This window comes from Uloborus diversus, chromosome 4, assembly GCF_026930045.1.
Source record: "Uloborus diversus isolate 005 chromosome 4, Udiv.v.3.1, whole genome shotgun sequence".
NCBI classification, from domain to species: Eukaryota; Metazoa; Arthropoda; class Arachnida; order Araneae; family Uloboridae; genus Uloborus; species Uloborus diversus.
Window position 1 is genome coordinate 73,401,947 of NC_072734.1, and position 14,119 is coordinate 73,416,065.

The 14,119-nt window shown below is 34.6% G+C and overlaps 1 protein-coding gene across 1 annotated transcript in view; it reads right to left on the reverse strand.

The window, feature by feature from the left end:
- LOC129220172 (protein slit-like) overlaps positions 1-14,119 on the reverse strand; it is a 442,768-nt gene that overhangs the window by 5,541 nt on the left and 423,108 nt on the right. Inside the window, exons 29-33 of the mRNA XM_054854526.1 lie at positions 11,409-11,625; positions 10,760-10,899; positions 9,402-9,495; positions 8,576-9,315; positions 7,623-7,832 (exon numbers count right to left, since the gene is read on the reverse strand). Coding sequence (XP_054710501.1) covers positions 7,623-7,832; positions 8,576-9,315; positions 9,402-9,495; positions 10,760-10,899; positions 11,409-11,625 — 1,401 coding nt within the window. The remainder of the gene's footprint in view (positions 1-7,622; positions 7,833-8,575; positions 9,316-9,401; positions 9,496-10,759; positions 10,900-11,408; positions 11,626-14,119) is intronic.

Genomic DNA, 14,119 nt, shown 5'->3' on the forward strand with positions numbered 1-14,119 from the left:
CTGTAAAACTGCGTTTTCAAAACTATTTCAAATTTTTTCTGGGGCGTGAATCCCATTCCAAACCAGTAGCTGGATTCACCCATTGCCTCTAATATCGACTTTCGTTTAAGACTTTTTCTGCAGTTTGAAATGTTAAGAATTGCTCATCTCCTATAATCTTACTAAATATGGTTTACATCGCATTTTTTAGACTTAAAAGTGTGTTTACATCGCGTTTTTTAGACTTAAAAGTGTGTCCCGCCCTAAAAGTATTTTCTGATTTTGCAACTGCCTTGTTATTCCGGGAATCCCCCCCTCCCCCAGATCCCTGTTATTGTTGCACCCCCAAATATTTCGGCCTAAATCCGCCTATGACCCTGTTATTTTCCTGGGCACAAAATAGCACTAAAATTTAAAAAATGTAGTATATACTATTATCAAACTGTGCTATGCAAATATATTTTGCTTAATAATACAAGTGCTTTTGTTAACAAACTATGTGCTTTTGCTTCAACTGTAAGTTACAACCCTACAGCCAGGGCTAAGGCTGTATGTACGGCGGTGTGTACATGAAATACACCGCCAGCTTAGTCAATTCCAGCCGAGAACTGCAGTTTCCTGCTTATTAGCACTCATCAGCCTGGCATAGGAGTGACTGAGCTGGAGGTGGAAAACCTCTTAAGGAAGCCTAGAGTGCCAAACAAACTGGTAGCTAGTACAGAATTAGCACTGACCAGACGAGTGACCGAAACAATGGTTCGGTTCAACTCGAATATTGAAGTTACCTTACTGATCTTACTGAATATACTTGCCTTGCCTTCAATATTAGAGTTGAACTGAACCATTGTTTCGGTCACTCATCTGGTTAGTGCTAATTCTGTTCTAGCTACCAGTTTGTTTGGCACTCTAGGCTTCCTTAAGAGGTTTTCCGCCTCCAGCTCAGTCACTCCTATGCCGGGCTGATGAGTGCTAAAAAACACGAAACTGCAGTTCTCGGCTGGAATTGACTGAGCTGGTGGTGTATTTCATGTATATTTCTATGTTTTTTTAAAAAATATATTGCTCATTCGCAAGAAGAAATGAAATTTTAAAGGAGAAGCGTTTGAAGTTTAACTCTTCAGACAAATTTGCATTAAGAAAAGTAAGTTTGCTGTGCTCTCCCAGTGGTTAATATTCGAACAAAAAATCTCATTGTTTTCAAAAGAAGATATCGTCCTTTAAAAGCCTTTAAGAGAGAAAAAAAAAAGAAAATTAAAAATTTTGTATTGTAGCACTCTTTTTCCAAACGAGCGATACATGAAAGTATGCACATGTAAAACTTTATTTTGAAATGATTAGAATTCCCATTTAAATACAGTACTGCTTGTAAAATTTAAGTACACAATTGTGTATGTAATGTTGACTTAATTCTCAAACCATCTGTTACTTCCAAGTTACAAACCAAAATGCAGACAATTCATTTAAAAAGTAATAAATGTTAAACACTTGTTCTACGTTAACAATAGGAAATCTCGATTACTTTTTAAAAATCTTCTTAATGTTATTCTTAAATTATAGAGAAAGGCTAAATGGCCTTTCTTTTGTCAAATTATAAAAATTTCTATTGAGGGGAAGTGGGGGGTAGGCTAGATACTTTCACTACCCACCTACAGCTCGCCCATCCTCCCATTTTTTGTTCAACCACTTTGATCACTGCTTAAGCCACAAATTTTTGTTCATATTAGCTGCCACGTGCAGGACAAGATGGCCGTTTTTTTTTTTTTTTTGGATTTGTTTGACGAGCATGTTTGTGCAAGGAAACTTGAGTACCCTACACACTCTCAAGTATGTTTGTACATCGATGCTTGAATGTTTATTGTTCTTTTCTGAACAAAATTGCCAAGCAAAACATTTAACACTTTGGGTGTGAGAGATGTAGCAGATATCTTACACACCTAGGTAAAGCATGGGAAAAAGTTAATGATCAAACATAGCAAATGGTGTGCTATTCTTCCTCTCTTTCTATGCAATATAGAACTTTAGCTATGTGCAAGGTGTGGAATTTGGAATATAAAGTTAAATATTGGGGATCTCAATCTCAAATTTTATAGTTTCAAACTTTAAAGAGTTTCTATTGATTATTTGTTTTACACCTTGTTTGTCAAGCGACAATTTTGAGTATTAAGAAAATATATGCTGTTGTTGCTGATCCACTTGATCCAGATCCCTAGATCAAGTCCAAGAGATCATATCGCACTAAAAGTCGAAGATAATCCCACTCTCACCCGACAGCTGTCCCACTGAGGCACCGATAAAGCAAATAATATGAGAGGGAGACATGAGGGGGGGGGGGGGGACAATAACTTCAATAGCCGAGCATGGGCAAGTAGAAAAAGCCTAGGTGGAACTGTCGAAAACAAGACTTCTAAAGAAAATATATTGCAGAGTTATGCATTACATGGATGGATTAATTAACAAAAACAAAAAGAAATGTTCCGAAATTGTCCATCTCAGATTTTCATGAAACTTTCAGAAACTTGACTTTAACTGCTTAAATTTATAAGTAATTTTTTAAAAAAAAACTATGAATCATAATTGATAGGTTATTTTTCAAATTCATTCAAAATTTTAAACTTTTTTAAAAACATATTGGCAATGTTTTAGAATGTAATAAACTTGTGATCAATGGGAGACAGTTCTTTAATAGCTCATTTTTACAGACAATTAAAAGCACTTCAATTTGATATGTATATTTTGATGTTTTTTCCCCCCACAAAATATTAAAAGCCAAAAATGTTTAAGATGATGTTTTTTTGAAAATTTTGAAATGAAAAAAATAAATAATAATACATAATATGAATTTCAAATTATTTACATTAATACAACAAAAATTTTCAGTGGACAATGAATTTATCAGCAGTTACTAAAATGTTTTTACGAACATTGCCAACGATTATACAACTCTCTCCCATTCAGTGGCTCAGCCAGAAAAATTTTCTGGGAGGGGTTTTTAAAATGGAAAATTGTTGCTTTCTTTCCCATTCATTTATAATGCGTAGGTATTCAATATCAAAAAATTTCTGCAGATTAGTAATTATTCATTCAAAGTAACTGCTTAGAAACAATTTATAGGTAATTCGTATTGATATCACTATGAAACGAAGAAAATGGGAAAATGCACAGAATATTTATTATTAGTTTTACTTTAATCTTATATCCTTTTTTTTTGTGTGTGTGTTTTTCGCAAGATCATTTAAAACCTCCTCTTCAAATACGTTCATGCCTTTATGAATGTCAAATGCTAGCTAATAACAATTCCGATGAAAATTGGTTAAGAGCCTCAGAAAATCTGGTGCGATAGGCTTTTTCTCTCAAGTCGAAGCCGAAAAGCTCGTAATAAGCCCCTAGATGTCCCTAAAAAGGATTTGTGCAGTGATGGAAGTGCTGAGAGACCATGATATCTTGTAGAGCTTTATTGACACCATTTTAGCTATCTTATACCAGGGGGGACGTGGGTTGCTCATCATGAAATACATCTTTTATATTTAGAATTGAAAAGTAATTTCTGACTGCTTCCTGGTCCCGATCATTAAAAGCAGTAAGATATTTTGTTGAAACCTTTTCCTTTTGGAAAAGCACAAATACTCTGCTTTTTCCCTTGATTTTAACGGAGGAAATGAATGTGCTTGTGTTCTGGGAGGGGTTTTAACCCCAAAACCCCTCCCGTGGCTGCGCCACTGCTCCCATTGTACACTACCAGCCATTAAAATTGCTACACCAAGGAGTTGTCAGAATGAAACAAAATTTTGCACACATGATGCTGGCAGCATTGACACAGGAAAACAATACAAAATGAAAGCAAAATGATCATTTACTACTGGAAAGTTCTCATATGAATAGAGGTTTAAGTACCCTGTTGCCCCACCTCTAGCTGGAATGTAAGAGTTGATACGGTCGAGCATTGAGGTACAGCAGTTTTGTACGATGTCCTACGTACTCTCGTACCACAGTTGCTGTAAACGCGCCACTAATTCGATCAAACTTACATGCTGTCCAAGTTACCGTCTCAAGTGATCCCAGATATGCTCAATTTGTGACAAATCAGTACATCGCACAGACCAGAGAAAGTGATAATGTGGAAGAGAAAGTCAGTCCCTTGACACCCTTGCTGTGTGTGACTGAGCATTGTCATGTTATAAATTGGCTCCTGGGAGCCCCGTCGTGAGTACTAACACATGTGTATGAGTTTGATCGAATGAGTGGCACGTTTACAACAACTGTAGAACTAGATGACGTAGGATATTGTAGGAGACTGCTATGCCTCAATGCCCGATTGTATCGCTTCGTACGTTCACACTAGAGGTGACTTAATAGGGTACTTAAACCTCCATTCATTTGAGATTTTTCCAATAATAAATGATCAATTTGCTTTCATTTTGTAATCACTTTCTAATATCAATTTTGCTATCACGTGTGTAAAATTTAGCTTCATTCTGGAAATTTCTTCTTGGTGGAGCAATTTTAATGTCCAGTAGTGTACATGAGTTGTACTATTTTAAAGCTGTAGCGGCATGTTAAAAAAAGGGCTTTTTAAGGAATTTCAAAATGTATTCATCAATTACAAGTAATAATTTTTTTAAATTACATAAAAATTTAAGATGTCAAATGGTAAGATTTCTGACAAGTTTCATGAAATTCTGAGACGGTCAGGCCTTGTTGGTTTGACATGGATGACCTGAATACAGATTTGCAAAATAAAAGTCTTATCAGTTCATATACAAATATTCGCTCTCCCTACTATTACTGAATATTTAATCTTCTAAATCGTTACAAAAAACAAAAGGGGAAATTACCTATTCATGTTTCATAGTTGTAATCTGTGGTCTTTTTTTTTTTAAGAGTCAAACTGATTTTGAGTTAAAGGAGCCGGAGTTGGGAGTCGAAGGTTTAAAATTTCAATGGTCGGAGTCGGTCATTTCCCCTCAAAGTTTGAAACTCTTCCAGTGCTTGTGGAGCTGGAATCAGACTGATTTTGGCGTAAAGGAAGGCTCTGAAATTCTTGGAGTCGGTCATTTTTCCTCCAACTCCGCAGCTCTCGTTTTTTCATAATAGGGAAGTATTCGATTTTCTAATTTTATTTTTATATGATAGAGTAACATACATGAACATCATCTGCGAAAAAACTTTTACGAGATGACTAATACTTTTTTTTTAAAAATAATTTTTTTAAGTTCACGCGCGAGTGGCGTCATTTGCTTGTTCACGAAATCAGTCCTTTGACTGACGTCACTGCAGCGCTGAGAGGCTGCGGAGTTGGCTAGGACAAAAAAGTGCTTGGCGATCTTTGGGGGGAAGGCGCCGGAAAACAAGAGCCTTCTAACAGCGCGCACAAAAGGGTAGTGAAAATCCTTTGCTGTCTGTAGGGTTTAATGCAGCGATTGTTTTTAATTTGATTTTCTTTGTCATGGCTAGTAGAATCAATTGCAAGTATTGCTTCGTTCCTGGATGCGTATCTAAATCTAAAAAAACTCCTCACAAGCGATTTGTTATTGTTCCGTCCCAGCAGGATATTCGAAAGGAGTGTTTTCAAGTGTGTTTATTAATTAAAATTTGAAAATATTGTACTGCATTTTAATTAAAAATTATGTCAAGTGAGAAATACAGTTTGAAATATATGTTCACAACCGTTCATAAATAAATGTTTAATAAGCATATGAGATTTTTTAAAAAATGCAAGTAAACAAAGGAATTTAAACCCTGCACAATAAACTTAAATAGAAAGTAATAGATGCATTACTATTAGCATTTTAATAACAATGCAAAAACTATTACTTTCTTTTTAATATTCAAACTATCTTCAAATTTTAACTAATATAAATTGATAATTTAAAAATACATTTCCAGTTTATCACCTAGTAGCGTCTCTATATTTACAAGACCTTTCTCACATGCAAAAAGGTACTTATTTTATGAAATTAACACCATTTTCAAATTTATTATTTTTATCAAAAGTGCAAAATTTTTTTTTCCCTTTTTTTGCTAAGTTGCACAAAAACTCAAGGATAATAAACATGTTTTAATGGATTTAAAACAATTTTCCACACACACAAAAAAAAAAAAAAAAAAAAAGCAGATCAACTTTTATCGCCAACAAAGCGAAAAATTTTCATGCAAAAACTACTCTAAAACTTAGTACTGGAATCACTTGCAGTAGGGTTGTTACAAAATGCGCGCCTCATTAAAAGCCGCCAAGTAAGAACTGGAATAGCGCTCTTACATTGTAATTTATATATTCAGATAAAAAAAAACATCGACATACAAATGGAAATGATCAATCTTGATAAGGGAAACTAATGCGAATAATATGAACTGCAAACATAGACGGATATGTACGTACAATTTTAAAGAATAACAATGGTGAAACTTTGTTGTTTCACTCCCCGTACTTCTAGGACATTAAATCTCTCGTCCTTTCGAAAAAAGTCGAAACACCATGAATGACTTTACTTGAGGAAGGTTATTGGATTGACCTTTCGTGAATCCTAACTCCATGATGAAAAAAATGCTGATTAAATGCTTTTAAAAAGCGGAAAAAGACAGTGCTATTCACCTCCTGGTAGGCGCAACCATGGAAATGGAGTTCCGATCGGAACAGGGAAATGACGTCAGCTGCTGACGTTTTAGGCCACACCTCTTTTTTGCGCATCGCTCTTTAAAAAATTCATAAAAAATCAATCGTTGGTTTTAAAAATACGGCCATGGTGAATTTTTGTGTTTTGTAAGCCTGTCAACAATGTGCAATAGTTAATATAGGAATATTTGATAGGTTGATACTTCCCTATTGCTTCCAAATTTGATGTTTTTTTCAATTCTTCACATATAATATTGCAAGAGTGAACTACTTGAAATATTTTTTCAAGTACTGTAATATCTTCTCTAAGGGACACATCTCCACAGAAAGAGCACCTCTATTTAAGGGACATTTTTTTTCAGTTCCCAGTCCCTTTGAATCGGGACCCATGTATTTACCTCTGGACAAAGGACACTCTGTTTAAGACACAGTCACTGAGAGAATTTGCAAGATGAATGACGAGTGTGGAGTTTACTGAAATTCAAGATTTACCTTTTGTCTAAATACCCACTGGTAACTGTTTGACATTGACATGTACAAAGAAGCAAAACCCTGAATTTGTTTTTTGAAACCTGTTACATGCATGCTTTTCCCTCTGATCAATTTATTCACATGAGCTCTGCAGTCAGCACCAATGGATACTGCGGCTCATGGCCAGCTTTAAATAGAAAGGTTGAAAAGTAGGCTATAATTGCAATTTATATTAAATTGCATTGTAAATTACATAATATTATACAAATTCATGTACTGAATTATGCTTTGAAATAATTTCTGTAAGTTACAAAATTTTGTTATTACTAAATTTTTGATTAAATCTTGATTTTTAAATATGAAGAATTCCTGAACTGTATTTAGTACTGATACATTTTCAGTATTTAATCTTAAATTTTTAATAATTTGCATTTGTTACAGAATTATACTGAAGCAATACATTATACCTTCCAAGAATGGACACCTCTATTTAAAGGACAAAATACCTAGTTTCTTTAGTGCCCCTTACTTAAGAGGTTCTACTATTTATAAAAAATCTTACCTTTATCACAATGAACACCACTCCATCCTTTCCGGCACTGGCACTCGTAGCTGATCTTATCGACAGGAATGCATTTGCCTTTCTTGCACAAGTTGTCTTTGCATGGTTTAGGATCTTCAAGCTCAGCGCATCCTGGCGTCACTCGCTGCTGTTTCCTCGCAATCATGAAGTCTAGTAATTTCCCACTTAGTCTAACATCTTTAATGCATCCTGGAAAAGGAGAAAACATGCATCTTTTAATTGTTTCAAATTGAAAATCAGAACATGCACGTCTGAATTTTGGTAGTCTTCCCACAAAACTTTTGCTGAGTGGAAAGCCAGCCAAAATTCAAATTTTATATTCTCATGAAAAATTTTGCTCAGCATCATCAAGTTCCTGTTATCAGGAACTTGATGCTTTCAGTCCAAACACATATGATGCTTTCAGTCCAGATAAAGGATCAGTCCTTTCCTGGCAATCATTCCATCATCATTTCTGGGCAATTAAAAAGTTTGCTGCTGTGTTGAAATTGAAGAATTCATACTTATTTTACTTGGGGAATGAAAGGAAATAATCAGTCAAAATAATGATTTGAAGAGCTTGGGGCAGAAATGTGACAATCCACAAGGAGTGACTTTTAGATCAAAATTTTTGTTCCTCATTTTTGAAATTGAATTAAACATGACAATGGATTATGGCATTTGGAGAAAAACATTTCTAGTTTTAGTATTGCAGAAAATAGAATGTATACTACCTTTGAAAAATTCTACAAATTCAAGTTGGAAATTGGCCTACTGAAAAATTTACATCATGTGGCATATCATATTCTTGCCCTGAGCCCTTCATTTTATTTAAGTGAAAGCACTTACTATATACGTTGTAATATAATTTTTATAAAATGATTTTCTGCAACATAAATGTTGCATGGAACAAAGAAATTTTATGAAGAAACTTGAACTTTTTTGTTACATACCATCAAAACTAGATGCATTTCTCAAGTGCCATTGTCTCAGAGCCTCAACAGCTGCTTCCTCCGAAACTCCGCCGATGTACAGAGGTGCAGATACTTCCAAATATTCTTTGGCTCCTTCGTTGACTATTGTTCTGGATGTACCATTATCAACTCGCATTGTAAAGTTCTTCTTTATCAGAGACAACTCCACTGTATGGGGTACTCCATCAGATACAGTCTCATAGCTAAACATGGTTGACACAGGATAGTTCCCTACATCGTAGCTGACTCTTATTCTTCCTCTGAATAACTCAACTGCCAAATGTTGGGATTCTCCATTGTACAGAATAACCCCATATGCTTGCTCTGTTGCAAACGTAATCGAAATCTTCACATCGGGTTTCGTATGCAAAGGATCAAGTTCCACATAAGAACCCTCATGGAAACTGATGCTTGTCAGGGATTCACATCTTTTTCCGGTGAAACCTTGCGAACATTTGCAGATGTAATCTTTTGCATTGCTGGGCATAAAACACACACCGTGCTTGCAGTCGTGTTGCTGGCAAGGACTTGTTTGAGGGTAAAGCAAGTCTACCATGTTCTCTAATTCGCAAAATGCTCCAGAGAAGCCATCTTGACATTGGCATCTGTAACTGTTGACCCCATCAATGCAGGTTCCGCCATTTTGACAAAGATGATCCAAACAGTCATTAATATTCACAGTGCAGTTGTCACCAGTGAAACCCAAAGAGCATGCACAGCTAAAAATAAATAAATAAAACAAAATAAATGAAAGTACAGTGCAAAATATTATTGTCTTTTAGATTTGAACTTGATATGAATTTACCTATATGAAAAATTCTCGTCAATGCATGTAGCTCCATTTTTGCATGGGTTAAACTCTTTCGAACAGAAATTAATTTTCTTCTCACAATAGTTTCCTGGAATAAAAAGGTTAAGAGTATTCATTGTACAGTTTTAGAATTATGCTAAGCTTAGAAATTAGATCATTGGTTAAAAATAAATCAATGTATTTCTTCAACAATAGACTAAGGTTCAAGGCAAGCACTGCCAAAAGTTTTCACGTGTACTCCTTGAAAATAATCTAGACTGATGGGGAAGATTCAATAAAGCCGATTTGGGCTGAATAAATAATCCAAGTGAGCCATTCAGGGCTAATATCTATTAACTCCACTTTTAGAAAAATCTTAAATTTAAGCATTGTAGCTTTTTATACTTATAATGACTTTCCTGAATAATAAAAATTAACATCATTAAATTATAAAAATGTTTGGTACTTTAAAGAGAGCATTTTGTTCAAATCCTACCGTAATGTAAATCAATGTAATTTTGCAACTTTGAATTAAACATTAAGATAATTCAAGGGAAGTTTTTGTAATCTAGCAAGAAATTTAGTATCAGAACAGCAATTCACTTGACTAATGACTAAAAATATGCAAAGATGAAAAGATTTAGTTGCCTAGAGAGACATCTAGAGAGTAATATTGGAGGTATAAGGAATTAATCCCTATTTAAATAGGCGTTTTTCTAGTTTGGTGACATTTTACATCTGCAGGAAACTCAACTCATAATATTTGTTACCATGTTTAGTCAAAGTTATATAGAAATGTTTTGTTTGGCAACACCATTCAGCTTTTAATATTTTGCCTTTTTAATGCGTTTTTGAGGGTTTCTTTTCTTGGCACATTATTTTTGAATCTACATATTTATAGATTATATACTTTGTTCTTCACTTCCACATTTTTGTTGACTCTTCCAGAAATGACTTGTAGGAATATATGAAGCAAAAGAAAAAAAATATTGCCTGCGTACGACAAGTAAATATGGCAAGCCATCGAACAAGATTAAAAGCTCCACTAAAATATGAAAAAAATAGCCAAACAAATCAGACCCTTTAAAACCATTAAAAAATCCGCCAAGAAGTAATACTATCTGCCTAGTATGCATAAATCAAACAAACCATTAAATAACATTCCATTAAAATAAAAATTCAAAGCATGAGGAGTAAATATGCTGGCGATATAAAACATGTTTCCTTGTTTCTGCCATGTTACATAATAAACAAGTTGCCAAGCGTTAATGTACCCCTTTTCTACACTTATGCACTTAGTATCTATACACCCACAAAACTCTTGCTACTAAATAGAAGAAGCTGAGTAAAAAAACGAACACAATTTTACAAACCTGTATAACCAGAGTTGCATCTGCAAGTGTATTCTTCAATGAGGTCCACACAAGTAGCATTATTTTCGCATTTGTTATCAATGCAGTCATCAATGTTGGTTTCACAGCGATCGCCTTCATACCCTGAAGGACAATGACAGCTGAAAAAAATATTTTTAAAAACTTATCAATACATTTTCTTTCAAAAGGAATTGTTTAAAGCAATGGTTTCCAATCCAAGTACCCAATCTTAGTACTCATGACAACTTAGAAGTGACCCAATTTGACCTTGTATTTGTTCTTTTTTTTTTTGCATAAAAAATCCTTGCTACTTGGAGTATTGTTTTAGATTCAATAAATTTATTAGGCCTACAGTAAAAACTTGCAATGGAACAATTTGGGAAACAGAACCCAATTGCCCATTTTTTCAATTAGGTCACAAAAATTTCGTCCAGAATAGGATTTAAGTCATATGCTTTTTATGGCCAATAGTCTGAGAAATGTCATATTATTTATAACCTACTCCAGACACTAAGCTGATTATTGTTATTATAAGAGATGAGTATGAAAATGATATTTTAGTTTTGAGAATAGGCATTGATGACCCCTTACCTCTATGAGAAGTACATTTCAAGTGTATTTCTCATAGAGGTAAGGGGCTAACTTTTACCTGAAACGACCTGCTTCAAGAACTTTACAGGTGCCTCCATTCGCGCATGGATTTCCATAGCAGGCATCAATGACATATTCACAATTTGCTCCATGATATCCAGGAGCACAAATGCATTCATAGTCACGTAAAGGCTTTGGTCTGCACGTTGCTCCATTCTGACAAGGGTAGGTGTAGCATGCGTCACATTTTGCTAAAACTTCTGCTTCGGGTTTGCCTAGATACAAAGACATTTCCATATACAAATAAATAAGAAATAATTTTTGCGAGGAATTAAGAATATACAGTAAACTCTCGATTACCCGCAGCCTTTCACCTTCACAAAAAACACATTTTAACTTAACTAGTGCAGAATTTACTGCACTACTTGCTGATTATTTTATCTGCACTATGTGCATAGTTTAACAACTAACCGAACCAGTCTTGAAAAAATTCCTCTCCCCTCCGCTTTGCATGTTTGGTGTAGCCCTGTCTGTTTCACAATTTGCACGCTTGTTGTGTGTAATCCATTTGCAATTATGATGAGCAGTCCTTTTCTAGCTTTTACAGCCGTTCTTCCCCCCTATACGTACCACTTAAAAGCCCCTCCCCCCCCCCCCCAAGTTTTTTTCAATTTTCCTTAGTTTTAGAGCAATTTTTTTTTTGGAGGTGAAAGGAGCTTTATATTAACTGCTAACATAGTTTTGATGGGCAAGAGAGGTTTGAAGTTCAAGATCATGGACACCGATTACAAAAAGAGGGACTTGGGGGGTATACCCCCCCCCAAATGTTAGAAAAATCACAAAAAACGATCTTTTTATTTGCTGTTATTAAAAAAATATATTTGTAAAAAGAAATTTTCGGTGCAGAATGAGAGTATAAGACTCACTTCTATGACTCCTATGACCAAAAAAATATTTTAGAATGTCATAAATACTGAACAAAAATGATTCAAAAGCTCGTACTTTGTAATTTTATTGTCAATATACATGTTTTTAATGGGCTATAGTTGCAGAGCGTAAATATTGATTCTCTAAAAGATATTGGCATCCAAAGAGGCTGTCAAAATCCTTCACATGAAAAATAGCCTATTTTTAATGCGCTGTAGCTCAAGTTTGTCACCTTGCATGTTCTTTTTGGTACCATTAGAAAGAACATATTTTTTCCTATAAAAAAGTTTTCCTTTACGATGGTGTTCTTTCAGATATGCGTATAAAAATGAGATTGAGAAATACTCGTTATAGAAATACTCGTAATGTAGTCGTTAGCGAGAAACTCTCGTTTCACAATAAATAACGAATGGTGAATGCCGCCATGGAAACCGACAAATAATGATTTTGCAACTGTTATTAGTCTGATAGTTTTTAAATTCACTTTTTAAAAGTTCTTTTGCAAATTAAATATGATAGAAAAATATCCTGTTCTGAAAGTAGACTGATACATTAGACAGTACAAGATAATTTTCTTCTATCATATTTCAATTGCAAAGTATATTTTTAAAAGATAAAAAGGAAGCTGAAAATTTGCATAGGTTAGTTTCAAAGACATCTATCTCTACACTTCTATAAAGTTTCATCCAAATCGGAGATGGTCGAGTGGGGAACCCTGGGTCACTTGACATGGAATGACTCATTCGGCAAATTTATCTTTCGGTGAAATTTGAATTTCCATTCAGCCAAATGATTATTCGGCAAAATTTAGTGTTCCAGTCAGCAAATTAAGAATTTCCGCCCTCCAAAAAAGATTTAAGTTCAGAGCGCTCCTGGGTGTTTTTAGCTGATTAGTCACTTCAGATAACGAAAGAAAAAATTGAAGCGGGCCGATAGAGATTGAAATATTACAACCTAATTTTAGAAATTTAAAGTTTGGAAACCCTCTGCTCAAGAGCCTTCCCTTCTTTTCTGTGTGTCTTTCTCTTTTTCTGATTTAATCCACAACTTGACGGTCGGAAATCTTTTGTATGTAAATTTCCTATAATAATAAATTCTGTAAAAGTTGTTTTTCTGCCATCAGAGTGTCTACGCAAGGAAAACAACTTCTCGCTGCGATGAGCAAAATGTTCGTAAGCTATAAAAGGAATAAAACTGAAGGATTTTAGTTTCTTTAATGGAAAATAGAGTTACATTTGAAATGAGGTTTTTTTCAAATTAAGGTTCTGAAGTCCTCTTTCACAAATAGTAGTTTTTTTTTTAAATTTTTATTTTAAATAATAACCTTTCAGCAAGGACGGATCTAGAATTTTTTCAAGGAGGGGCGGTTGAGTTTTTTTAACTTGCCTCTCACTACGTATCTGATTTACATTGAGGGGGGGGAGGGGGTGCCACATCATTTTTATCAAAAGCTACTGAGATTTAGAGAATTATTCAAGGAGGTGCCCGGACCTATGTCCTTCTTTTTCCGTCGAAAGAGGAATTCTGAAATTGCGCTTTAGGAATCGTAATAATTTCGGAGAGATGTTTTAAAACCCATTTCCCGTAACATCATCGGAGGTGGTCTAAAATTACGCTTTTTGGAACCTCAGTTTCGAAAAATTACCAGAGGAAAGTCACTGAATTCATTCTTGTCTCTAATACTACCTAAAAGATATCGACAATCGTTACTTTAAAACTTTATTTTTGCGAGGGGATAGGCCTCATAAAATCCCCAAAGATAGTCTGAAATTGCTTTATTGAACTTCAATTGGAAAAAGTCTCTGGGGCGAGGGGAGATTTGAACCCCATTCCATTCCTTTA